Source organism: Asterias amurensis, chromosome 6, assembly GCF_032118995.1.
Source record: "Asterias amurensis chromosome 6, ASM3211899v1".
Lineage (NCBI taxonomy): Eukaryota > Metazoa > Echinodermata > Asteroidea > Forcipulatida > Asteriidae > Asterias > Asterias amurensis.
In genome coordinates, this window is record NC_092653.1 from 10,932,775 (window position 1) to 10,960,071 (window position 27,297).

The 27,297-nt window shown below is 38.2% G+C and overlaps 2 protein-coding genes across 5 annotated transcripts in view; one reads left to right on the top strand and one right to left on the bottom strand.

Moving 5' to 3' along the window:
• On the top strand, nt 1-20,367 carry LOC139938444 (SANT and BTB domain regulator of class switch recombination-like). Of its 4 annotated transcripts, none has more exons than XM_071933975.1 (22): nt 1-69; nt 1,269-1,446; nt 2,155-2,362; nt 2,701-2,744; nt 2,853-2,905; nt 3,448-3,488; nt 4,384-4,581; nt 5,815-5,873; nt 7,167-7,261; nt 7,639-7,704; nt 8,093-8,158; nt 8,776-8,841; nt 9,175-9,219; nt 10,528-10,804; nt 11,444-11,619; nt 12,927-13,050; nt 14,193-14,289; nt 14,961-15,072; nt 15,649-15,713; nt 16,588-16,676; nt 17,474-17,562; nt 17,988-20,367. In XM_071933975.1, the coding sequence occupies exons 2-22, from the start codon at nt 1,303-1,305 to the stop codon at nt 18,022-18,024; spliced, it is 2,151 nt and encodes a 716-aa protein (XP_071790076.1). In that variant the 5' UTR covers nt 1-69; nt 1,269-1,302; the 3' UTR covers nt 18,025-20,367. The 4 variants fall into 4 exon arrangements, with proteins under 4 accessions (XP_071790076.1, XP_071790080.1, XP_071790077.1 ...); XM_071933976.1 differs by having other exon boundaries at nt 32-69; nt 1,227-1,446; XM_071933978.1 differs by lacking the exon at nt 1-69 and adding an exon at nt 196-328.
• Nucleotides 19,186-27,297, bottom strand: part of LOC139938445 (uncharacterized) — a 10,189-nt gene continuing 2,077 nt past the window's right edge. Inside the window, exons 2-8 of the mRNA XM_071933980.1 lie at nt 26,995-27,079; nt 25,372-25,510; nt 24,919-25,108; nt 24,341-24,481; nt 23,366-23,528; nt 22,374-22,466; nt 19,186-21,662 (exon numbers count right to left, since the gene is read on the bottom strand). Of these exons, the coding sequence (XP_071790081.1) occupies nt 21,534-21,662; nt 22,374-22,466; nt 23,366-23,528; nt 24,341-24,481; nt 24,919-25,108; nt 25,372-25,510; nt 26,995-27,079 (940 nt within the window). The 3' untranslated portion in view covers nt 19,186-21,533. The remainder of the gene's footprint in view (nt 21,663-22,373; nt 22,467-23,365; nt 23,529-24,340; nt 24,482-24,918; nt 25,109-25,371; nt 25,511-26,994; nt 27,080-27,297) is intronic.

The following is a 27,297-nucleotide window of genomic DNA, read 5'->3' on the forward strand; positions in this document are numbered from 1 at the left end:
CCTCCTTTTTCCCGTGGAGTTTTGTGTTTAATTTTGCAGACGACGACAACGTCTTCAGAGATTCGTTTGGTAAGTTACGACAATTTGTATCCGTTTATATCTTTTAGTTACAGAACGACATGAATATTTCTTTATGTAATGTTGGTATATATTTATGCATAATAAGAACTAGAAATATAGTTGATTTTGACGTTAATTTTTTCATAATTTACAGTCTGTCAAAAACAAATTTTCAGTCACTGTTTCAGTGTTTGTTGGGTTGTTACGGATTTTGTACACTACAACCTACACGGTTGTTGTATTTTTGTAGTGTAGATTGTGTTGTGCGGTAGGTATGGAAGGGAACAATATTATGGACCCCAATAATATTACTATTTTTTACTGACGAACGTCGGGAGGAATTGAACTTTTATTTTAAGGCAAAAGAAATTTGTGTTTGGGGCCGGGTTAATAACACTCATCATCCATATGACGTTGATTGAGTACTTCTTCATCATCATGACTTCAGTTGAATTTGTTCACTTGCCAAACATAGTCAGAGTTCTATTTTTACATCCATGGAGTCAGAGTCAGACAGTCATTTTCAGATTAAGTGTCATAAAACATTAGTTGCGATAATCGTAACCTTCCATCCTCCCGATGGTCGGGAGGATGGAGGAATAACAGTAAATAACACAATCATTGCAACTACACCAAACTTGCGATAATTGTACACCCTCCTCTTGATGTCGGAACCGAAGGTGGGGAGGAGTGTATGACTATCCCAAACTGGACTCAAACTGTGGTGTTTCTGATCTGCAGAGTGTGGGTTCAGCGGAGTAGTGTGGGTTCGAGTCCCAGTCGTGACACTGTGTCCTTAAAAAAGCCAGACAATTAACCATAATGCTTTGTCCTTTGGATGGGGCGTAAAGTCGTTGGTTCTGACATTTTTTACTTTAATGTACATTTAACAGAACCCAGTGCACTTATCTATTATCGAAAAGAGATTGGTTCACCCATATGCGTATACCATCCCCAGCACCTTGTAAAACCTTGGGTGCAGTGCCGCCCACGTAAAAGGAGAAGGTCTCATGATTTGAAACGTAGTATCAAATTTCTTGCAAGAAAATACTGAAGGTGAAAGGGCCTTGAGCAATAGGGCCTATGTCACTGAGTGACGGATATAAGTGCGAAAAATAAGAAGAGCTACTATATAAAAATTGAGAGTATAAAATTTCCTTTTGCAGCATGGCTGAAAAATATTGAATAGAACACTTTCTCCTATCAAGGTTTACTTCATCATTGAGAGTTACGACCGTAGGTATGATTCGTCGAGACAGCCCTTCTCGGGCTGTGGCCTTGGACCTGATTCTAAGAACCTTCATGAATTCCTCCGACTTCAACAACATGCAGAGCAAGAACTGGGATGCTATATCCAAACTGATTCCCGGCTCTACACCACAAGAGGTACGTCATAGCAATTTAATGTCATCTTTTTACATTCTATTCTGACTAAACTCATTTTTTTTAATCTTGAGACCTGAGGATCGGTAGTCTCTCTATCTGCTGCCCTGGCCAATTTTCCCTTTAGCACAATAGTGTCAGACACACGTACTGGTGAGGGTTCTTCCTAGGATTTATCCAAACTGGGGGCATTCTGGATCCCAAGGTTAGATCTGGATCGGGATAACTATTCACAACGCTCTAATTAGAGCCAAACGAGAAGAGAAGATGATGAAGAAATTTGAATTTTTGATGTTGAAGTAAAACCCCAGAAAATTGTTCCAGGGAAAACCCACGCAGTCAAGTAAGGACTGGAGGGACTGAAAACCCAATCCACATAGTGCCGCCCCGGTGAGATTCAAACTGGGGTCCTAGAGGTGGGAAGGCGAGGCAACTACACCATGTACACCAACCTGTGACCGCCCTGGACAAAGTAGATAATGCTCTGCACAATATTCCAAAGTTTCCACAATATTTGATATTGAGATTAATGCTCCACAGCTGATTGCTATGTAGTGGTTGCAAAGTTGGAATGAATGGCACTTTGTAACAATGCAGTTTAAAAAGGTTCTGAAACTGAATATTTTACTTTTTTTAAATGTATTTTGTCTAATGCAAGTTATTCTGCATTGATAACCAAATTCCTTTTCCATGAATGGTTTTAATTTTTAGTGTTCAAGAAGATTTCAGGAGCTTCAGTCTGCGGCTGGCGACCTTTCCCCTGTAGGTCACCTCTCTGGCCTAGCTGCGCGTGGTAAGCCTGCCCCTAGAGGGCGCCCTGGTAGCGGAGCCTCAAAGTATCAGCAGCCTCTTCATCCGCTGAGTACGAGCGAGGAAAAAAATAACGTTTTGAGGCAGAGTGATAAAGAGGAAAACCAGGGTATGTCAAATAAGGCCTAACCAACAAATTTGATTGGATCAACCTTCCAACTGCCTTTGAATAAAGTGGGGTTTTTTCCCTTCCTTTTTTCATTTCTCTTTTTGTTTGCACCTGTTTAGTTAAAAATTTTATTCTATGAATATTTTGGCAAAAAATAGTCAATGGTCTGACGCTTCGACCCTAGATAGCAGAGTCTTTCTCGAAGGCCTTCGGGAGTGGAGAAGAAGTTTAAGGAATGGTCTAGTGCCCAATGAACAGGGATAATAATGTTGTAATAAAGCAACTTGAAAGGATGAGGCTGTTATATAAGAACCAATTATTATTATTTTGTATTGCAGATGTGGCGGAATCAAACCAACAGAATATACCAGGAAATGACAAGGTAAATAACACTCTCTATTACCACCATTCCAGAGTAACGCATACTGTTGGATAGACCTTTCCATTGGTGATAAACAATTTTCTTTGATCTATTGTGCCACTTTTCCAGAGAGAATCTGTGTTGGAGACAGAAAAGAAAACGCTATCACCTGATTCGTATGGGTAAGTTTATTCATGGGTGTTTTCATATTTTGTTTAGCCGTGTTCCCAATTAATTTTTTCTTCCGCTGCTACGCGGAAAGTTACAGTGACTGGCTTTGGTGTCATTCTACTGTGGTTTCCCACTGCTGCGATCTTTGCACAGTGTTTTAGAGCAAGGTCGCAATAGGTTTACAGCGCAGAGCTGTTCCCATTGGACTTTTTAGCGGCCCTGATAATTTACTGTGGCTGCGCGGAAGTCGTCTGTGACCTCTTTCAGCCTGCAAGTTTTACATCGCGTGCATGGTAAGGTGACGGGGAGGTCAGTGTACCATGCGTCCCCATTGGATTTAATTTTGTCATTCTACAGAAAAGTCGCGATACTTTAACAAAAAGGGAACACAGCTTTATTAGCAAGTCACTGACTAGACATTGAAATTAAACTTGCAAATAGATTTTTCTCCGATGATGAGTGGATACAAATTTAGGCATATTATGGTTTGTTGATGATGCTGTGATGAAATTGCGATTCATGATTCTTAAATGATTTTTTTTATTTATTTCAGACCCAACATGGTGATTCATGTATGTGACGAGGCTAAAAATGGTATGTTTATTTGTTTCAGAATTATTCACTTCATGCTTCAAAGAAACCCAAAAGAAATTAATTTTTCAAAATGCTTAAAAAACCACAAAGGAGCTTTTGTGTTAAAACAAAAAAAGAAACATTTTGCATTTTAAAGGCATTGGACACTGTTGGTAATTACTCAAAATAATTATTAGCATAAAACCTTATTTGATAACAAATAATCGGGAGCTATCGATAGTATAAAACATTGTGAGAAATGGCTCCCTCTGAAAAAACATAGTTTTCAAGAAAGAAACAATTTTCTACGAATTTGTATTTGAGACCTCAGATTTAGAATTTGAGGTCTCGAAATCATGCATCTGAAAACACAACTCCGTGTGACAAGGGTGTTTTTTCTTTCATTATTATCTCTCAACTTCGACGACCAATTGAGCTCAAATTTTCACAGGTTTGTTATTTTATGTTTATGCTGAGATACAGCAAGTGAGAAGAGTGGTCTTTGAAAGTTACCAATAGTGTCCAGTGTCTTTAAGCAAAACCATTCAGGGAAATGATGGTAGAAAGCTTCCCTTAAAATATTGGCTGCTGAGGTGCTGTATTTTTTGAGAAAAGAGTAAAAATAAAAAAATAAAAATTTCATCTCATTGAGACATGGATTTCTGCGACTCTTCTGAAAACATTACTTTGTGATTTTCACTTTTTTTCTTAAAAACTTGACAACTAATGAGGCTGAAACTTCTACAGGTGAATTATATTACATACATCTTCATTCACAATGAGTAGGGATTCATGTCATGACCCAAAAAAAACTTGATCTACAAAAGGTATCAAAACCCTTTAAGTTAATACTTTCTTTTTTTCCATCAGTTATTTTAATGCAGATTTGTTTGTACTCTCTTTCTTTCTTCTGCAGTCAAGAAAGATTTTACCTGTCCTCGTGACCTCCTTGTCTCCGAGATGCGTTATTTCGCTGAGTATCTTTCAAGTGAAACTCAGCGCTGGGAAGAAGTTGACATCTCAGTCCATTGTGATGTACAAATATTCCACTGGCTGATGTCTTATGTCAAACGGCACTGTCCCGGGTCACAGACGAGACTGGTGCCAAATCTGGGTGAGAAATGTTGTTTTAATAGTACTACGCAGGGTTCTTGGTGGTTTGGGGCGTGGGGTAACATGTTTAGGTTCAGGGACACAAAATACTTAAAGGAACACGTTACCTTGGATTGGTTGAGTTGGTCTTTGAAAAGCGTTTGTAACCGTTTGTTCTAATGGTTAGAGAGATGATCCACACAAATTTGCCTCGAAATTGTGCGGTTTTCCTTTTACTTTCCGAACTAACACGGTCGGCCATTTATGGGAGTAAGAAAATTGACTCCCATAAATGGCTGACCGTGTTAGTCGACAAAGTAAAAGGAAAACCATGCAATTTCGAGTGATACTTGTGTGGATCATTATATTTTACTTTTAAAATATCTTTCTAATCTTATGCATTTTATAACAAACGGTTCCAAACGCTTTTCAAAGACCAACTCGACCGATCCAAGGCAACGTGTTCCTTTAATGTGCAACTTAACCTTTTTGATGTCTAACCAGCAGGACCAGTTAGCGTGTTGTTTTACTAGTCCGCTAGTGGTCCAAATACATCCTGTTAAAGGCCCTGGCACAACTGGTAATTGCTCAAAATAGTTTTTAGCATTAAATTTACCTGGTAACTAGCAATGAAGAGCTGTCGATAGTAAAAACATGGTGAGAAACGGCTCCCTCTGAAGTTAAGTAGTTTTTTAGAAAGAGGTAATTTCTCACTCAACTATTAAAGGCACTGGCACTCTTGGCAATTACTCAAAATAGTGTTCAGAATAAACCTTCAGACTACAGTTCGTTGTCCGTTTCCCAATTCTCTATTTGACGACCCCGTCACATTATCATAAAAACTTACTTGGTATTGAGCGATGCAGAGCTGTTGATAGTGTAAAACATTGTGAGAAATGGCTCCCTCTGAAGTAACATAGTTTTTGAGAAAGAGGTAATTTCTCCCTCAAATATTAAAGACCACTGGTCTGAAGCTTTTTATTAGGCATCTGAAAGCACACAAATTTGTGCAACAAGGGTGTTTTTCATTCATTATTCTCTTGCAGCTTTGATGACCAATTGAGTAAAAATGTTCACAGATTTGTTATCTTTTGCATACACGTATGTTGGGATACACCAAGTGAGAATACTGTCTTTGACACCTACCAAAGGTGCTCAGTGCATTTTAAAACTGGTTGAAAAGTGTTTGACACATATGCACAATGTTAAGTTCATTATTTATAATTTAAGATTATTTTCTTTTTTCTTCTTACAGAAGCAAGCAATGTGATTTCCATCTTGATATCTTCTGACTTCTTGAAGATGGATTCTTTGGTGAGTTTTGTTCTGAACAAAATCAAAATGGAGCACAAATGGAAATAAAAATAGAGTAGTGGTACAACGATGGGATTTTCACTTTCCAACAACTCTCCAAACTAACTGAATGTGTCTATGTTTAACCCTCCTACAATGGGTGCGTTCGTTTAGCTTCCCTGGGTTGACCCCGGTCTGCCCCCGGTGCGTTCAAATAGCTTTGACGTCATTCCAGGGGCTCACCCGGGTCAGCCCCTGATCAGTGCCCTGCTTGTGGATTGGGTCACTTGGGGGCTGGCCCCATACAGGTGCATGACGTCACAATGAGAGCGGTGAGTGATCGTTCGTTTAGCTCTTGTCAGGGGCTCACCCGAGTGAGCACCGCGAGGTAGACCCAGGGAAGCTAATCGAACGCACCCAATATACTTGAAGTTGTTAACTGTTTCAACCATGGTATTTGTGATAGTGTCAAAACTACCTAGGCAGCACACTTTTGTTTCGTAACCAGTTTACTTGAACGTGATGATCTTGGAACTCACCAAAGGTCTGTAGCCAGCCTCTGCCTGTTTTACAGATATTTCCATGGTAAATGTTCCACCAGTCTATCCTTGTTCCTCCTGTCAGGGTGTTTGAGCATGAGACCAGGCTTTCTGCTTGTTCTCATCCTTTTACTGTGGCTGTGCCGAGATGTAGAACAAAGAGCTACTCCAGTAGCTTTTTCCCTTGTACTGCATCTCTTTGGAACTCCTTGTCTGGTGCATGTTTCCCTTCATCCTATGATCTGCCATCTTTTAAGAGAAATATCAATTCCTACCTTCAGCTCCACTGAGTTACTACATTTCTATGTTTTCTTCCTTGTAGCCCTTAACCTAGAGTGGCTTTTAGCCTTGTTTTGGGCAAACTTGCATTAAAAAAAATATTTAAAACAAATCTTGATCAGCTGCTCAGATCGTTCGGACATTCCTTTTGTTTACTTTGTATGGATGGTCTGGGTTTTCTTCCATGAGCCTCAGGGTATCCAGTGTCCTTTAACAAGTGTTTATGTATATATGTAATTGTAATGTTTTTGTATCTTCTCAATTTGTTGAGGTTTGTTGAAATAAATTTAAAATAATATAAATTTTATTGGTATCACTTTTCAGTGAGTCTGAAACCATTTAACTACACAGATTGTGTGTGGTGGCACGATGAACAGAACTAATTATTGGTATTATGTATGCTGTGTTGATTGTTACAATTTTTTCCTAGGAAAGCTTTTTGTTGATGTCCTTGTTTACAGAATCTTGTGTTGTTTTTCTAAATATTATTTTTTAGGTGAGTGAGTGTGTTGAGTTCTGTCATAAAAATATGTCTGCGATAGTAGCAACACCCTGCAACATGAACTGTATCAACGATAAACTATGCACAAGGTAATCCATTATGTGTTAATAATAATAATATTAATAATAACTAAAGTACTTCTTATATAGCTCATTTTACAATAACCATATCAATGCGCATTACATTCGTGCCTTGGTCATTGGGCCAACAACATTCCTTTATCTTTCTCAGCTCCCTGGGGAATTTACAGCTGATGTGGTGCTCCAAATATCAACACCTACCCTTCGCAGGTACCCATTTATACCCCTGGGTGAAGGGAAGCAATTATTTTAAAGTATCTTGCTCAAAGACACAAGTGCCACGGCCAGGATTCGAACCCACACTCTAATGACTTAACACCAGAACTTGATTTCGTTGCTCTTAATTTCCTGCGAAAACTCAATACTTGGTAATTATTTGTTTTCAGGATTGCTGATCTTTTCACAGACTTGGAAGTGGATGAGGTGAAAGACAGAAAAGATAAATTCAAAAGGTGAGATTGTCTATGTACTTTTTTGTAGGACAAAAAAAAACCAATGTCTACAGATTTACATTAAACTTACACAGTTTGAAGACAATGATGGTAGAAGGCTTCCCTGAAATTATTAGTTGCTGATGAGGTGCTGTAGTTTTTGAGAAATGAGTAAAACAATGTCATTAAAACAATTTTCTTCTCAATGATCATGAGACGAAAATTATTTAACTACAGCACCTCAGCAACTAATATTTTAAGGTACGCTTTCTACTATCATTATCTTCAAATGGTGTAAGTTTAATGTAAATCTGTGGACATTGTGTTTTGTGATGCATTTTTGCACTGACACAATGGTATTTTTGGTTTCCTAAAAGTTCAATGTTTATGTTTGTTTTTTTCCGAACAGCAAGTTGATTTGTAAAAAGATAGAAGGGATGTTTGAGGGCAACAAACCTGCTGCCACTCTGTACAGGTAAGCACTCAGGCCTACACATAGGATCCATTTTGAGCAATTCCACTCATGAAAAATGACAAATAAAATGACAGGTGTACTAGTCAGGGCCCAATTTCTCTGCTTGGAAAATGTCTTTGCTAAGCAAAAATTGAGTGGGGCACCAGCCACAACAATGCCAACTTAAAGTACTTTTGGCTTGTAACCTGTTTCTGCTATTAAGCAATACTTAGATGTGCTAAGCAAGTTTCATGCTTACAGGCTTTATAAAATTGGGCCCTGGTTTTCTACCATCCCAATTTGTCGGAATTTTAAAAACTTTTAATTGTGTCTAAATTGTTCACTTGCATGTATTTACATTTAAATGACAGATCAAACAGGGTGTCCAAATATAGAACAAGGTGTCTTTAAAAGGTGTTCTTGTGATTGAATTAGCTTGGTGTGCTACATATTTGGCAGCACAGGCTGTATACTCCAAAGTGAGCTGAGATTGTTTAAGGAGCTGAAACAGTGATTGATGTTATAGTGCTGTAAGCATCTCCGAGGGACGGGTTTGGGCATTATTTTTAAAAAGGCTACTGTTATTATTGCTATTGTTTAAGATTTATTTTTCGTTTCACTCTTTTGTATTTGTTCAGATGTCAACATTGTAAACGTCTTTTGACATCAGAGCTTCAATCTAAACTCAAGTGCATTGCATCAAGGTAAAGGCTACATATTCAAATATTAATACCTGTTTTCATTATACATCCCGAACTAACACGGCACGCCAGTTCTTGGAGTCAAATTTTTTACTCCAGAAAAGGCCGACCGTATTAAGTTCGCAAAGTTAGAGGGAAACTGCACAATTACTAGGCATATTTGTGCACTCTACTTTTAAAACATCATTTTGACCATAAATGCATTTTATAAGAAACAGTTTCAAACGCTTTTCATAGACCCACTCGCCTGATCAAAGGCAACGTGTTCTTGAGAAATTGCGCCCATATTGAAAGTTAATCTTGGGGCTGTTTTCTTTTTTTTAAAATTTTTTACAGGATGAGTATAAACAGACAAGGGAATATAACATACCATCATCAGAGGTGAGTCGTGTACACAATAGATACATCTTTATTGTCACGGAATTTATAAAATTTTAAAATAGGATCAGCTATTGAAGTCGCCAAATTTAACCTTTTAAGGGAAGGAAGTTGTTTGGTTATCACTCTAAGTAAAACTGAATAAAAACTTACTTGGTTATAGTACAGCAGCTTTCGCTACAGCAGCTATCGCTAGTATCATTTCTCAAATATTTGTTACCCACTCTGTGAAAATGAGTCAGATGTCACCAAATGCATTACTGAGTAATGGACAGTTTAATGTGGAAAATATATTTTGTTTGTTTTACTTTTTAAGATTTATATTTGCATGGTAAACCTTTAGAACACTTTTTTTAGCAAATAAAACTGTGCATACAACAATTTTATGATCATACTTTAGTCTAATTTGTATCCTGTTGCGCAAAATTGTAGTTTGAAACATCACTTTACTTGTAATTCGTTTTTGAAAAAAAAATGACATACTGGCTAATTTCAAATGGGAGTAATCAGCAATGCAAAACACCCCAAAGCTTAGGCATATACCAAATAACTGTTGCTGGTGTGTTCTTTCCAGCCACGCATATAACCCAATTTTTTAAATTGTCAACATCTGACTCATTTTCACAGAGCGGGTCACATTTAGACTGACATGTTTTGTGCACACACAATGCTAATATTAATAATAATAATAATAATAAAATCTGCACCCTATAGTCAGCTTAGCTCCAGGTGCACTGCTCCCGATATTTTATAAAAACTTGGGTAGCAAATGATAATCTCTGAGTAGCAACTGGTACATTTACGTAAAGTCCCTTCTTGTTACTTCCACCCTGTTTCAAAATCGTATGGAGCTCAGCCATTCCAAGTAACTGCAGCTGAACTGTGGAATGGCATACCGGAGTTAAACTTAGGCAGTCACAGTTGAGCAATTCAAAAACCGCCTTAAAAAACATCTTTTCACCAGAAATTGTTCTTCCATTGGTTGTTTGTATCTTAAAGCACATACAGTTGTAGGGACTTAGCGGTGATAAGCGCAGTGATTGTTACGATTGTGTTTTATTTTATAATTTTTATAAGACCAAAAGTATCACCAAAATTTAAACAATGCAAAACCATATAATGATGTCATTATTGACACGTTCTACTCCAAGTTGTAGACAAGTAAAAAAGACAAAAACTCAATCCTGTCGACGACACTATTCTGTACTTTGGTGAATGCTCATCCTTTGTAAACAGAGGGCAGGCCTCTCCTTCCCGCGTCTCTACATATAGTTTCTCCAAATGTTCACATAACCCACTTTCTTTTTGCAGAGATCCATCATGGGACATCAACGATTACCTCCTAGGCCTCCGAGCAGACTGCAAATCATGGAGGGAGGTTTACTGGCGTCTCTGGGCCACCGTCAATCACCTTACCTGCTCAAGATGTAAGCTGGTCTTCCCTTGCAGTGAGCTGGGACACTGTAGGTTCCACCCAGAACTGCCAAAGTTCGACAACCTGGTGGAGACAGTCAAGTCGTCTGCTGTTGGGACGTATGGATGCTGTCAACAGAAGACGCTGAGATTTGATCCTCTTAATCAGAACACGGTATGTGGAGACACTAGAGCTTCATCACAGTTCAGCCATCTTGGTTTGTTTCTCATTCAACTTAGTGTAACCCAAACGGAGGCAAGTAAAATACCAGTCTGGTCCATGGTATAGATGACATCAGAACCTTGATTTCATGGAGCTACTAACTAAAAAGCACAAAAGAAGCTAAGCATAGTATGTATGTCAGAAAAGTTTAACCGTCAAAAGCCCAAAGTACAATTCCACATGTCCCACCTGGTGTCCTGCTTATTTTCACTTAGCAGATAATTGTTGGACTAATTACTGGACTAATTGGTGTTTATTATAAGCAGATGTACGAAATTGCGCCTTGCTGTCATTAGACTTGTTGACAAGTCATTAAATGTCTGTCGCGGTGATAGCGTTTCTCTCTGTGATTCCCGCGACCCTGGCGATACTCTCGCAAGACTACTGCTCTGCACTGTGCGAAGTAGAAGTCGACAGTCAGCAGCCTCACGCAGAGCAGTGATCTCCCGAGAGCAGTTTTTCATCGCGGAAACCTGAATCATTCAGCCACTACCACGGCTCGACTATCTCACCGCAACAGGCCAATAATGACTTGTCCACAAGTATATGCATTCATCGGTGATAACTTATCGTCATCATTTTCCTTCACAGGGATGTCAGGTGAAAGATCACATTGTCATGATAAGCAAACAAGATGAGACGGATGCAGAGGAAGCTTCTCATCATTCCAAGCACTCTAAGATGAGTAGAGATGCAGAGATCTTAGATATTCTCCTCCAACGCAAAGACATCATGTGCATTCCTCCCAAGTCTCCGGAACAGGAGAGGTATTTTGTCATCTCAATTTCTTTTAAAGCAGAAAGGCACATAAAGAGTTGGCAAAACTGGCCTAAAGAGTTGACAATACTTCCTTAATACAAGCTGTTGTTGAATTGGCATCTAATAAATGGAAACTGAAATCGGGATAAAGATTATTAATTTTGGTTTGCACTGTATATACTCAGTACTTTCCCAAGGTCTGTAAAAACAAAATCACAGGCAATGGCATATTACTTGGTTGTGATTCAACCCACGACCTTTGCAATTCTAGAGCAGTGTCTTACCCACTAGAACACTGATGAGATTGCGCAGTAGCTAGAAGCAGTTCGAATTCTTTATTTTAGCAGCGGTTACCGCAACATATATGTAGATGAAAATTTGCATCGGGGATCAAGAATATTCATTTTGGTTTTTACCCAAATACACCGATGTGTGTTAGCACTGTATTCTCAGTACTTTCACGAGTTCTGTGAAAAAAATCACAGGCATATTATCGGATGGAATTCGAACCCACAACCTATGCAACCTATGCAATACCAGCTAGACCACTGAGATTGCCCATTAGCTAGAGGCAGTTCGAATCCTATATTTCAGCAGCGTTTACTGCTACGATTTAGTAGATGGAAATTTACGTCAGGGACAAAGAATATTAATTTTGGTTTTTACCCATATACACCGATGTGTGTAAACACTGTCTCAAATTTTCCTGAGCTCTATGAACAAAATTACAGGCATATTAATCTGGTGGGTATTTCGGATGATGAACATTATTTTTGTGGTGTTGACAATTTAACCCTTTGGTGCACAGATTCATTTTTTGTTCATCGGTATTAGAGATGTTAAATTTGCATCGGGGATAAAGAATATTAATTTAAAATTCGAACTGCCTCTACCTACCGGGCAACCTCGGTAGTCTAGTTGGTAAGACACTGCTCTGGAATTGCAAGGGTTGTGGGTTTGAATCCCACCCGAGTAAGATCATGCCTGTGATATTTTTTTACGAGACTCAGGAAAGTACCGAGTATACAGTGCTAACACACATAGATGTTCAATAGTGTTTTCCTCAAAATATTCAATAGGACCTCCTGTTGAACATCACACCAAACGAAAGCTCAACACTCGCTCTAAACTATCAAATGAGAGCGGGCTATTTGGGGGCTATCATTTTAAAATTATGACTGTTTATAAAAGTCCAGTTTGACATGTTTTTGGTGGTCGCTAGCGACCGCCTTGTGCACCAAAGGGTTTACTCTTGGATAAAATGTCTGTTTTGTGTTATCCCTAATATTCATGACTGTGACTGTTTGATTTGCAGATGGCAGGATATCAATTTGTTCAAGAGTGAAGAGACGTTGTGTGGAATTGGGGAAGACGGCATAGGGGTCAAAGGTCATATACAGAACATCTTCCCTGATGATCATCTGCCAGCTAGTAACCAGGTAACCATGACAGTGATGTCACTTCCTGCATCTGTGTATTTGTGGACTTGATTTCAAGTCCGAGTACACAGAAGAAATACAACCGTTAGCTGTTATGTAGCCAGGGACCACACCACACACAAGCAGTGTTGTAGCTAGACCAATTTTAGTGTTGGGCTCTAAATCCAATGTAGTCCACGGGGGAAATCTGTGCTGGACAGTACTGTATATTCTGCTCGGATTGCTGGGCGAAATTTGTTAGTATTGGGCAGGCCCGCCCGGCACCACCAACCGTGGCATACAATTACACTGCACCTGGGATACAACCTGGGCCCAATTTCATAGCGCTGCTTAACGGTAAGCAAATTTGCGTGCCTACTGTAGCAGAAAAATGTGCTTAAGCCTTAGCGTATTTCACAGGTAATCAGAAAAATTGGGCGACCATATTGCGTGTTTGCCATGGATTTGCATTGTGACGTCATTTATTTTCGGGCGGTAAGCACCGGAAGGTTAGCATGCCTTTTCGTGTGCTTACGGTTAGCAGAGCTATGAAATAGAAATTGCACAGCAAGCACAAAATCAGCCGCTAAGCAGCGCTATGAAATTGGGCCCTGGGAAGCAGCAGTAGAGGGTTCACCTAATAATGGGGATGTAATTTTGTATTTCCAAAATCAGTTAATAAACCACAAGTCCCACTCTAGTTAACTTTTCTTGGTTCAACCCAAAACTATGTTAAAATTTCAACCCAGTCAGTTTCTTGGTGTTTAGAAATAAACCCATGTTTTGGCAGTAAGTGCCTGGGCCCAATTCCATAGAGCTGCATAAGCACCCCACAACCACATTATGCTCACCAGAATAAGGTTACTAGCCAAAGTGCCATATTGCATGTACAATCTGCGACTGGTATACTGCTTATTTTTGCTAAGCATTATGTTCTGCTTAAGCACTTCTATGAAATTGATCCCTTATAGACCAATCCAACGCGCCCCGAGCGCCATTTGCTGCGGTGTCTTCAATGCCTGGATGATGCACAAAAAGACACCGCAGTTGGTAATTTTCAATAGAGGGCGCTACTAATTGTGATTCGTTGGATTGGTCTATTGTCATTAAGGTTCTGTCTCACATTCAGTAAAACTATTTTCTTGGTTGTGAATTATTTCTAGCCTGATCACAGTAGGAGTCGGGACACCGTGGCGGGATCCTCGTCAGACTTTGATTCCAGTGATGATGAGATGGGAGATGAAGAAGTTACAGCCAAAGGTAAAGCAAAATAATTAGTCAAAAAAAATAGTTAATGGCCTGACGTTTCGCCCTAGGACAGTCTTCCTCAAAAACTAAAAGACTATGCTAGGGTCGAAAGGTCAGGCCATTAACCTTTTTTTTTTGCATTTATACCATAGGCTTTTTGGGTTGGAAAGCACTTTGCAACAGCTAATTATATTTTCTCAGGATAAAAAGTCATCTAACTTTGCATGGGTAGAGGTCTATAATAAAAAATAATTACATACCACACACATAGATTTTGTTTTATTTGATTGGTGTGTTTGATTTGAACACACACGTCACATGTCATTTACTTACATGTCAAAAATATTTTAAAAGTGTTATTATTCTTATGATTATTTATTCGGCATAAAAACACATACAAAATACAAACATAAACAAAACAAAAGAAAGGGACGATGCCTGGAATTAAAAAAGTTTACCTAAAAACTGTAGCCCGAAGGCCTTCAATTCCAATATCCCTGGCCATATATTTAAAATCTATAATTATTTACAATTAGTCTATAAAGACATGTAAAACATCAGACAACAATAGAAAGATGCTAAAAAGTAATACTCCTTGGTTGCATGCTATACCCCGGCCAGAAATAATGTATAGTATTCTTTGATTGAATTTAATGACATTACTTCTTGATGCTTAATCCCAGTTTCTAAGCATCGTCATAAGCGATTGATTCGTAAGATGTCCAGTAAATCCTCCATGGGAAGAGACAAACACAACTCAGTCACATCTGTAGACAGCTCTGCATCAAACATTAGGTAAGTCTTGACTCTCAGTTCAGGGCCCAAAGGCCATCAAGCTGTTAAGCAGAAAATAATGCTTGACAAATTTCTTTGCTAAGCAAAAAAAACAAGAGGGGCACCAGTCGCAGCAATGTAACCTATTTTTGTTGAGCTATACTTTTCTGTGCTTGGCAAATTTTTGAGTTTACAGGTTTTATGAAATTGGACCCAGAGTCCAAAAGGTCATCAAGCCTGTGAGCACAAAAACTTGCTAAGCACAGTAAAAATCCTGCTTAGCAGCAACAGGTTACCAACCGACTCCATAAAGTTCTCGCTTTTGTAAAAAATGTTGTTTTGCCCAAAAATTGATTTGTAATAACCCCTTCAGTTTTCCCTGAAGTTTTGTTTGTCAAAATAAATCAAATCTGATAAAGTAATATATGAAAGTTTGAATAGTGATGAACAGTCTTGTTTGTTAACTTGTTGGTGTATTTGTTTGTTTGTTTGTTGGGGGTGTTTGTTGACATTAATCTGCAGCTCCCATAGGTCGTATTGATTGGTAAGAACTTTGAAAAGGCTCATTTGGTTTTCTTTTGTCTGTTTTGTTTTTAGTTACAGGAGTCGATGGGATCCTGAACGCTCTCTGCGTTTTAACCAAGATGCCCAGAGGGAGGAAGGTGAGTCAGAGTAATGTCACTTTTATTTTTCTTACATAATTTTCTCCTTTAAAGGCAGTAGACACTATTGGTAATTACTCAAAATAATTATTAGCATAAAACCTTACTTGGTAACAAGTAATGGGGAGAGGTTGGTGGTATAAAACATTGTGAGAAACGGCTCCCTCTGAAGTGACGTAGTTTTCGAGAAAGAAGTCATTTTCCACGAATTTGATTTCAAATGAGCCCTCAAAATTAGATTTTGAGGTCTCAATATCAAGCATCAGAAAGCACGCAACTTTGTGTGACAAGGTTTTTTTTTCTTTCCAAGTTATTTCGCAACTCCGACAACCAATTGAGCTCAAGTTTTCACAAGTTTGTTATTTTGTGCATATGTTGAGATACACCAAGTAAGAAGACGGGTCTTTTAGAATTACCAATAGTGTCCAGTGTCTTTAAGTTGGGGATGCCAACATAAGCAAGAAACAACCAAACCAATAAATGTATATTCATTTTGCTGAAACACCTTGTGTACATATCTACTTTGGTTTGTAGAATTGTTCTTTCTTGTCTGGTTATTTATTCTACTGCTGAGTAGATTTTGGAGTTTGAGAGACTACTTAGTTCTGAAAAGAGCTGTTACTTACTACCTGGAATTCGTCCAGGGCCCAATTTCATGAACTGCTTAAGCAGAAAATATTGCTTTAAAATGTTCTGCTACATGTGGCATGGTAGTTTGGCTGATAACCTTATTCTGGTAAGTATAATTTGGTTGTGCTTAGCTACTTTTTGTGCTTCTTCAGCAGCTCTATGAAAATGGGCAGAGGACTACTACTTTCTCTTAGTAGAACGAACTCGTCATGTCAAAATGTAAATCTGTTTCTCTTTTTGATAGATTTGAAGCGGAGTCAGATGATGGTGAATCATCTAGCTAAGATGAGAACGGACCTCACGGAGAGAAGCGAAAAGTCAAAACCGAAGGAGGTAAGATTCGGGTTATGGAAGACGTGCTTACTTGTAATCCAACAATGCGATCAAGCAGAATTGTTCTGAATAAACCGACTCGGGAGGATTCAAATCTGTTGTTAACCAGAGAACCCTGTACTCTAGACAGTTAAGCTAGGATTAGTCATCTAATGTGCCGTTGTTTTACTATACTAGTAGTATTAATGTGTACTTATAGCCTTTAATCACACAGTGCTCATTATATGGTTTTCGACAGGATAAGTGGCTGTATGTTTTGAATTATGGAACCCGTCTAGCACTTTGTAAACTCAGTATAGCCACTGCCAGAAACACAGGGGCAAACATCTTCTCTTCGTGATAAGTGTAGGATTAGTCATCTAATGTGCCGTTGTTTTACTATACTAGTAGTATTAATGTGTACTTATAGCCTTTAATCACACAGTGCTCATTATATGGTTTTCGACAGGATAAGTGGCTGTATGTTTTGAATTATGGAACCCGTCTAGCACTTTGTAAACTCAGTATAGCCACTGCCAGAAACACAGGGGCAAACATCTTCTCTTCGTGATAAGTGTAACTTTTACGTGCATAATACTCAAAACACGGGACCTACAGCTTTAAGTCCAATCAGAAAAACAAAGTAATACTGGTTAAGTGTCTTGCTTAAAAGACAAAAGTTTCAAAACCTTTACTTGAACCCACACTCTGCTGATCAGAAACGCTTGGGTCTAATGTACTTGAGCACTCAGCCATGACACGCTGTCTTTCAGATACATTTATTAACCCACCCACCCACCCCACCTTTTTTCTTGTAGTTTGCTGGAGGGTTATTCAGTCGACTTGAGTACCAGTTTAAAACCTCATCACAAATCTCCAAACCAACGTCGCAGGTCACACTTCAAAGGTAAGCCCTCCATTTTGTTTTACAATCGAGCGTCAGTTTTCTATCAATCAGTTTCAATACATTATGGGATAATCACTGACAGAAAGAGGCTTAAAAAAATACATCATTTTTGTTTGGCAACTTACACCTGTTACCTCTATGCAAAAAGTGGACATAATTGTATCAAACTAGCGTGGGATCTGGCTTAGTCTCCATCACAGCTGGAGCCGTTGTTTTTAAAAGGGTCTGTAACTTTCCTGTCAAACTGACACTGTATTATGCTGTTCTTGATTTAGATAATAGTGTGAGAAACCTTAAAATTTCAATTAAAATGTAATGACATTAGTTAAAATGGTATAAGCACTGCTCATTTGTTTAAGGTTCTGCTGGAAGATGTTTTGCATTTGTCTGACACAGCCTGACATATTTCAAACAATTTATTTCAGGGCCAAAACGAGAGCTAATCAGCTTCGAACAACTTGATGTTGGAGGATTTCCCCTGGCAGGAAGAGAATATTCTGATTGCTGGTCTGTTGAATTTTTCTCAAAATGTTTGAGGATGATGAAGCTCTTTTGTAACTCTTGAAAAAAAAACTCGTTTTTGTTTACAAAAGTACACAGTGTCCTGTTTGTGTAAGTAACTTTAACTTATTTTAAATATTGAGTTTGATAGTTTTATCTGTATATAATTGAAAGTGTGTAATATTCTTATAAACGTTCAAAGTTGTGTTTTTAATCCAGAATGAACCTGATGTTTATTGTGAAGAAATTCTCTTTATATTATTTGTATTTTTCTTTGTTTTTTAATCTTCACACATAAATACAGATCTGTAATTTGTGATGAGTTTTACTGATTTTAAAACTGTCCTGAAATGGATTGCATTTGGCCATTAGATTTCCTTTTAGACATCAAATTACCTCAAATGACATATTTTCCCCCAAAATTATCAGAATAATCACTTTCAGAAAAAAAGTATAAGGTTTATTTTTTATTTTTAGAATTGTACATTGTGTTTTTTAATGGGACCATTTAAAATACAAATGTTGTCCTATACCTTTGCTTTGACCCTCTTGCTTAAAGACACTGGACACTATTGGTAATTGTCAAAGATCAGTCTACTCACTTGGTGTATAACAAACCTGTGAAAATTTGAGCTCAATTGGTCGTCTGAGTTGCGAGATAACTATGGAAGAAAAAAAACACCCTTGTCACACAAAGTTGTGTGCTTTCAGATGCTAGATTTCGAAACCTCAAGTTCTAATTCTGAGGTCTCGAAATCAAATTCGTGGAAAATTACTTCTTTCTCAAAAACTACGTCACTTCAGAGGGAGCCGTTTCTCACAATGTTTTATACTATCTACCTCTCCCCATTACTCGTTACCAAGTGAGGTTTGATGCTGATAATTATTTTGAGTAATTACCAATAGTGTCCACTGCCTGAAGTGAAAGTGGAAGTACGTTGAATCTTCCGGCCGATTGCAGCCGCTATGACAGTTCAGTAAAAGCCTTTTGCGACTGCTATGGTCTTTAAAGGGTTAAGGTACCGGTAATTTTCACTTAAATTTTGTTGTTTTAATATCACACCTGTAAACAACACCGAACTTATACACAAGATACAGAATAAACAGTGACTCAATTCAATATCATCTTTCAAAGCACCATATGCCACTTTATTGACCTCAAAAAACACACATAAACAATTTAACTAAACCAAAACAACAAAACCAACTTGAAATCAATCCTATCATTTTCAAATGCCAAACTAGGATATAAAGGCCAATTCATATATAATTAATATACATGTAACTTATTTACTAACAGTCAAAATAGAATTCTCTCTTACTAAAAAAAAAGTAAAATTACTATATTTACGGCACAATCAGATCAGAGTTCATCAAACCTTTAAAGGTAGGGTCATAGGTTGGTTTACGCAGCGATATGCTGGCACAATTAGAAAGAAAAATACATAAAAAGTCACCTGTGAAAGTTTCAACTGAGTACAGTGTTTTCTTGCTGAGAAAACAAGAAAAAATGCTGCTGTGCTTTCACAAGAGCATCAAATTCATCCACATACATGTTATAGCAAGGTGAAAGCAGGTACCAACCACATCTCTGGCCGCCTAATAAACCGTATTGAATAACCCCTTTTTGCTATGAAAAGTCGCCATCTTGTAGGGCAAACCGTATACGCGTCCAAACGCGTACATCATCGAAGCACGCAGCACAAAACATCCTGGTTTGATTTCTACGGCACATGCACGCACAGACGCCATCTTGTAGGTCAGATATTTGAGCCACGTGACTTCATATTCAATACGGTCTATTCTCAATTAGACTCAAATCCTCAGAAATCTGAGAAAAGATTCATGCATGAATCAGATTTGTTTAGGGGTGAAAATTACCAAAAGCATAATATTTTAAAGGAAATCCTTTCTCAAAATAGTTTATACTATCAACAGCTGCGGGGCCTCTTACCAAATACGTTTTCCATGGTAATTAATTTGAGCATTTACCAATGTATGACCCTACCTTTAAGTTTACTGATTTAAGAGAAGCCCTACACCCCTCCCCCTTCATGCCATTCTTCACCTCACTCTCCTCACCTCACCTCATCATTTATGACGCTTACAAATATTTGTCTACTTTGGTAAGCATACAAAAAGTGCTTACCATTAAACAGCTTTTAAAATAATACTATAATTATGTGCTAGTTTTTAACAATTCTTTATCATAAACTTAAAGTTAATTAAACTTAAGTATTGTTCTTTGGTCACAAACAACAACAAAAATATATCGGTGGAATCACATAATATATTAAAAACAAATACAAATAAACAAGAAGTTGTTGGCACATCCATTATGAAATGCATTGATTTATTCGTAGTGCCAAAGCAAACGCAAAGTGAATCTCAGTGATGATAACAAATCCAGGATTGAAACTTGAATTACTTTCACTCAAAAAGTTTGAGCATGGCTTTTAAAAACATGAAAAGCCAACAAGCTCTTTAGAATAAACGCCTTGCATAGGCTGCCACCACTCACGCTAAACAACGGCAATGTGTACACGACTCATGCACCAATTGTGACTGATATACTGCTCATTTCTGCTAAGCAGAAAATTGTTAAGCGATATTTTCTGCTTATGCAACTCGAAGAAATGTTCAGTTGGTTGCCTCCAAGTTGCCTGTAAAAATTGCTTCCTGTGACAAGGTTTCACTACACAGTGGACGGAAGAATGATATTTAGTACAAAAAACAGCAAGTTATGTACAAGAAAACTTCAAAAATATTTATACTGACTCAAGGAATGGAACAAACTACCAGAAGTTCAAACCTCCTGTCAACATTTGTAATTTTGGATTATTTAATTAAATGAATTCTGTAATCAAGTCAACTGGACTAAGGGGCCATTCAGAATAGTCATTGTATGCAAGTCGCCAGACACACAAAGACTTAAAGACACTGGACACTATCGGTAAATGTCAAAGACCAGTCTTCTAACTTGCTGTATCTCAACATATGTATTAAAGAACAAACATGTGAAAATTTGAACTCAGTCGGGCATAGAACTTGCGAGATAAAAACAACAGAAAAAACACCCTTGTCACACTAAGTTGTGTGCTTTCAGATGCTTGATTTCGAGACCTCAAATTTTAAATCTGAGGTCTCGAAATCAAACTCGTGGAAAATTACTTCTTTGTCAAAAACTACTCCACTTCAGAGGGAGCTTTTTCTCACAATGTTTTATACTACCAACCTCTCCCCATTATTCGTTACCAAGTAAGGTTTTATGCTAGTAATTATTTTGAGTAATTACCAATAGTGTCCATCGCCTTGAAGGCCACTTCAAGGTTATCTACACTCAACTATTTTTCCAGAGGCCGTTGCCACCTACTCCTTGGACTGGTAGAGCAGAACAGAAAGCACCAACTCCAAAACATAAATGAGTGAATTTGAATTTTGATTATGTAAACTTTGGATTATTAAATCTTTTACATTTGTTTCATATCCATGAAGTAGAGATACCTTGACGATCCAGCCACAAATTTAGGGACTGTGCCTTTTCTGTTATTGTCCAAGCAGTAGACGCCACGAGGGAGATCCACCAACCGGCCGGTTGTCTAAAGAAAAAAAAGATGAGGGAATATGATCATTATAATTTAAATATATGAATACATGAATACAAATCACAAGTGATTTAACTGAAAGGCATTGGACACCTTAGGTAATTGTCAAAGACCAATATTCTCACCTGCATAAAATAATAAATGGGTGAAAATTGTGGCTTAATTGGTCATCAAAGTTGCAGAAGAATAATTAAAGAAAAAACACCCTTGTTGCACAAATGTGTGTGCTTTCATTTTGGATGCCTAAATAGTCAACTATAGCTGCTCGAACTTGCTCCAAGTTGCAAGAAGTCTCTGCTAAAAAACCTTGAGTTCTTCATCAGCACTTATTCATGAAGGTGATTGGTGTCATCCATAGATTCAGAGTTTGAATGCCAATCTCAGTATAAAATAATTCTTTTGATAACACCCCTTACCCCTCACACGGCATGCAATACCCAGGCATCTTTTTACCCACCTCGAACCCAATCAAATGTGCACTGTGTATCTGAAACGCGCGTACGAACAATACGTGTACGAAGATGATCAATAGTCTGTTGGGGTGTTACAAAACAAATATTAACTGCTTTAACTCGTGATACGCTTAAAACTCTGACTTCCTCAGTGATCCCCGAACCATTCCAAAATAGAACGCTCCGGGGATCACCTCGGGAGTGGTACTTTTAACCATAGCACTCGAAGCAGTCAATATTTGTATACTATTACCTGGAGTGTTCCTCTATCGATGACCCTGACCATATTGGCATCACACCCTCCTACAGCGATGTTATCTTTACCCAGCCACTGTGCACAGTAAAGCTGAAGAGAGAATCAAATTAAATACATAAACTGTAAACACAAAAACTCCCTCAGCACAGAATAGTATTGCAGAAATAGAATACCAGCCAAAATTACATAAACAAATTTGTCTAACAGTTTTTTCTCCTTTTAGCAGCTATATGAAATTGGGGCCTTAAAGACAACAAAATCAGAAACCAGATTCAAGTTAGAAGAAAATCTTTCCTGTCACTGAATTTTGTTTTTACTGTTTTAACGGGTCAAACTTTGGTAATGGCCCCCTCCCACAAAAAAAAAAAATAAATAAATAAATCAGTTGCCACTTTAATAGCCTCCCTTCAACCCCTCCAAGCCTGCCCCTCACATCAATAACACCCCTTGGCAGGGTGTGCACCAGTCCAGCCCAGTGTGGAGGCCTATTCAAAAAGCCATGTGGCTTCAGTTTGCTGGGTGCTGTGCTTGAGAAAGGATGTACTGGTACATGTATGTGGTGGAGTGGAGAGCTGTGTAGATTCTACCTGGGCTTGGCTGGAACATGGTGGAAGGAAATATGGCTGTAGAGACCGCCCACTGGGTAAGTTGTAGTTTTTAATATCTAAAAAGCCCCCTGGGAGTAAAACAGACTTCTGGAAGTTTCCTAATAAATTTGTTTCATTACTTTTGACCATCACCGAACCCCACTTTTCTGGGTCTTTATTTACAGTTGCATTTCTGGGCGAATACTTGCATTAATGCAGCCTTACGCTGCCCTGAAATCATTTATAACCGTATAGTAAGATTAGGGATTGGTCCAACCCACCAATTTGTAGCCATAGTGTGAAGTAGCAGTACATGTAGTAAGTACCAGTAAAGTTCTTGTTGGAACAAAATTGTGAGTACGCAAGCTGAGACACACATCAGCTGAAATGGTGAATTCTTACCAGTGAATTATTGAAGTCTTGGGGCACAGTGCGTATCGGGCTCCCTGAGGCATAGTCCCAGATCTGAAGGTTTAAATCTTTTCTCCAGGATCCAGTCACAATGTGATTATGGTACGGATCAATGTCCAAGGCATCACCGCATACATGAGGCCCAATCAGTTTCCTGCCATGAAAATCAATCAAAATTAGGGAAAACGAAGGAAGATAAAACAATTTAGAGTTGGATTTACCTAAACCAGCCACCTTCGGATTAACAGGTCGGTGCTCAACAAACTGAGCTATAGTTGGCAGTCTCCCTACATGTATTTTTGTCAGCATCTTTGTTCCAGTCAGATGTTATACAACCGCTAAAAACTGCATAGTACATATTTTTGTGTAAGGGCAGCTTTTTTGTTTCTTAGGGCAAGGCAACGTACATTTTGCAAAGATTTTGCAAAAAGCACTTCCATAGAAAAATCTTTACGTCTTAAAGCCCACACTTTGTGTACCACAACTTCTATATCAAATAACAAACCTGTGAAAATTTAGGCTCAATCGGTCATCAGAGTCGGGAGAAAACACGCGCGTTTCGCCGTGTCATCACATGTGTTTAAAATAAATCCGTAATTCTCGTTAACGAGAATTTATATTGTTTTGCTGTTTTCTCAAAAAGTAAAGCATTTCATGGAATAATATTTCAAGAGAAGTCTTTCACCATTGCCTTCTGTAAACCCTGTAAGTTATTTGTAAATCTGTAAACTTTTTTTTTTTTTTCTGAACCGAAAGGGTCCAATGGCTTTAAGGGAAACCTTTTGAAGGGGCACCAAGGCCAAGACCAGGAGCAACAAGAGGAGATGGCCTCTGCCGTGATTGTAACTCCAGGCCAGACGGAGTTTGCGTAAACAAATTTAAAATGATTTTCTTTGGACAAACCACTGCGGGCCTCAAATCTTGGAACAGTCTCAACCCTGGATGGGCCATTCCAACAAAACTTACCTTATTGAATGTTCTGTTCGGGTGTCCCAGAACTGCACAGTGTCATCCCAACCTCCAGATACAAACTCCTCTGATTTGTTGGGGTGAAACTTGAGAGAGAAGATGCGGGAACGATGTCCGTCCATCACATTCATGGAAGGACTACAAAAATAAAAAGAGATCATCTAAGATTAATGACACTGGACACCTTCGGTAATTGTCAAAGACCAATATTCTCACTTGGTGTATCCCAACATATGAAACAACAAATTTGTGAAAATTTGGACTCAATTGGTCATTGAAGTTACAAGAGAATAATAAAAGAAAATACACCCTTGTTACAAAAATTGTTTGCTTTCAAATGCCTAAAAGGGCTTCAGGTTTGAAGTCTTTAAATGTTTGAGTGAGAAATTACCTCTTTCTCAAAAAAAAGTAACTCTGTTTCAGCTCCAGGAGTACATGTAGGTGGCAATATCTCAAAAAGCACGACCACATTTTGAAATAATTTGTAAACAATCGAACGGTTAAAAAAAACCAAGGATGTACTTTCCCTATACTTAACCCTAGTTCTTAAAACTTTCTCTACACTTTCTACGTACCTCGGTTGACAAGTGAATATCCTCTTTCTGGTGTTATCATCGTATACATAAATCTTTTCATCGCATCCAGCAGTGATGTACATCGATACATCCTTATTGTATGCCACCGTTAACGTCTGCCGGTTCTCATGCGTAGTATGGATGCATGTGCAGGTAGACGTGTGCCAGAATTTAACCATACCGCTAGCATCTTAAAAGTAGAGACAGGGTACAAGACAGGGTATCAAAACATCAAAAAATAAAACATAAAAAAATAAAACACATCCAGGGGTATAAATGTGCACCAGGGTAGATCATACTGTGTTTGACAAATCTTTTGAAGCGCTGTGGTCGCCAAGGGCTGTATACTTGGAAAGGAAACAGGATTGGCCCAATGACCATCAGCCGTCTATTACATCAAACTCTTCCTAACTTAGGACAAACTACTGGTAATATTTTACATGAGAAACTTACATGTGGCTAAGAGTAGATTCAAAGACTTATCACCGGGTGTATAAGGTCTGAACAGGATGCTGGTGCATGGTAAATGAGCATCTGACGTCTCATCATCCACCAAGTTATACAGAGCAGCACCGGTATCTGTTGCATACACCTTGAGCAAGAAATGTTCAGAGAAAAAAAATTATGTTAAATGCAAAGTATACCATAGGAATGATATAAATCAGATCTCTGGTGGGTTTTAGTGCTGGTAATAGACCGTATTGAAATGACGTCACAGTTCAAATATCTGCCCTACAACCTGGCGTCTATGAGCGTGTGCGTGTATGTGTGCGTGCTTGTGCCGTAGAAATCAAATCGGAAACGCTTCATGCCGCGTGCTTCTTTGATGTACGCATTTGGACGCGCATACAGGTTTGTCCTACAAAATGGCGACTTTCATAGCAAGAAACGGGGTTATAAATTCAATATGGTCTATAGGGCAAGTTTGTGTAACAACACCTTCAAACTCAAAGTTTTCCAGCTGTTATTTCATATGCATAATGTAGTTTCAAATTTTACTTCAAATAATTAAACAGGATACAAAGTCCCTGTTTTACAAAATGTACTTGTCTACTTAAATGCAAGTTATATATTTGGTTTTTGAAACTGTTCGATTGTTAAAATCCTTTGATAGCTGTAGGAGTACACAATCTGAGAAATCTTACTGCTCCATCTCTTCTCAGATTCAAATTTTGGGGCATAACAACTAATAAATTTACATTTATTAACCACATTACTTACTTCAAAGTGAAATGTTTCCCAAAATGTTTACTCTATCAGCTTCTCACCACACAACTCCAATTTCTTTTAGTTATTTTTTCTAATTTATGTATCCAGTTATTTTGAGTAAAACAAATTTACTCTAGTTCAAAAAAACTCAGGATTTCCACGAAAAATCAGGAAAATCTTACATCCTTGATATAATGTATGTGAGTGAAGGCATTATTTTTTTTAAACAAAATTAACACATAATATTATCTCATCCAGGCAATTTAAAAACTTGACAAAGATTGCATGCATTTATTTACGCTTGATTTGAGCTGATCCTATGACATACAGAATGTGTCAAGTTATTACAGAATTTTGAGAGAAACGGAAATAGGTTGTATTCATAGAAAAATGCCTCCACCTGTTCTGATCCCACTTCACCTGTTTTTTTCTTGTTTATGAATAACTAGTCTTTCAGCAAACATTACAGGGGCCTTATTGCTGCTCTCTACTACCAACTGCTACTTATGTTGGGGGAAAGTGAGCGTGTGGTAACTCAAGAGCTAAAGATTAATCAATTATTGTGCTTAAACATGTATGCACAGTGTGCCACGTTCCCATGAGCAAAATCTGCACTGTATGCCATTGTAAATTTTTTGTCTCAGATTTTGAGTTTTATAATGCAATTTTATGTGTGTAGTTGGTAATACCTGTAGTTGGTATTTGAAACTTGTCTCATAACTCATCTTTTAAACACGCTTATCGTTAAAATAAAAACATGCTTTGAGCGATGCTGCTAGACAAAACAAAGTAAAAGAACCAAGTATTTTGTGTCATATTTGCGGTGCGCAGACAGCGCCCTCTGCAGTTGGTATCTGAAACCCTTACCTTGATACTACCGTCTACGAATCCTGCTGCTAGCATCGTCCCGTCTTCATTGTAGCGACAACACATAACATCCTGCTGACAATCTCTAAATTATTGAAACAAAGATCAGAAAACAAAAGGTTAGTTTTGGTTTTACCCACACACTGCCATACACCGATGTGTGTTAGCACTGTATTCTAAGTACCTTTCCAAGCTCTGTGAAAAAAATATCACAGGCATAATACTCGGGTGAAATTCAAGTTCGAACCTGCGCCCTTTGCCAGCAGTGTCTTAAACTGTAGACCCTTACCCTAACCTAATATT

What these genes read in the sequence shown, in the direction of transcription:
- LOC139938444 (XM_071933975.1), top strand. Translation starts at nt 1,303, where the DNA reads ATGATTCGTCGAGACAGCCCTTCTCGGGCTGTGGCCTTGGACCTGATT. An exon ending in CTATCACCTGATTCGTATGG is followed by an intron (nt 2,906 to 3,447) that starts GTAAGTTTATTC and finishes TATTTATTTCAG; the next exon opens with ACCCAACATGGTGATTCATG. An exon ending in AGATGCCCAGAGGGAGGAAG is followed by an intron (nt 15,714 to 16,587) that starts GTGAGTCAGAGT and finishes TCTTTTTGATAG; the next exon opens with ATTTGAAGCGGAGTCAGATG.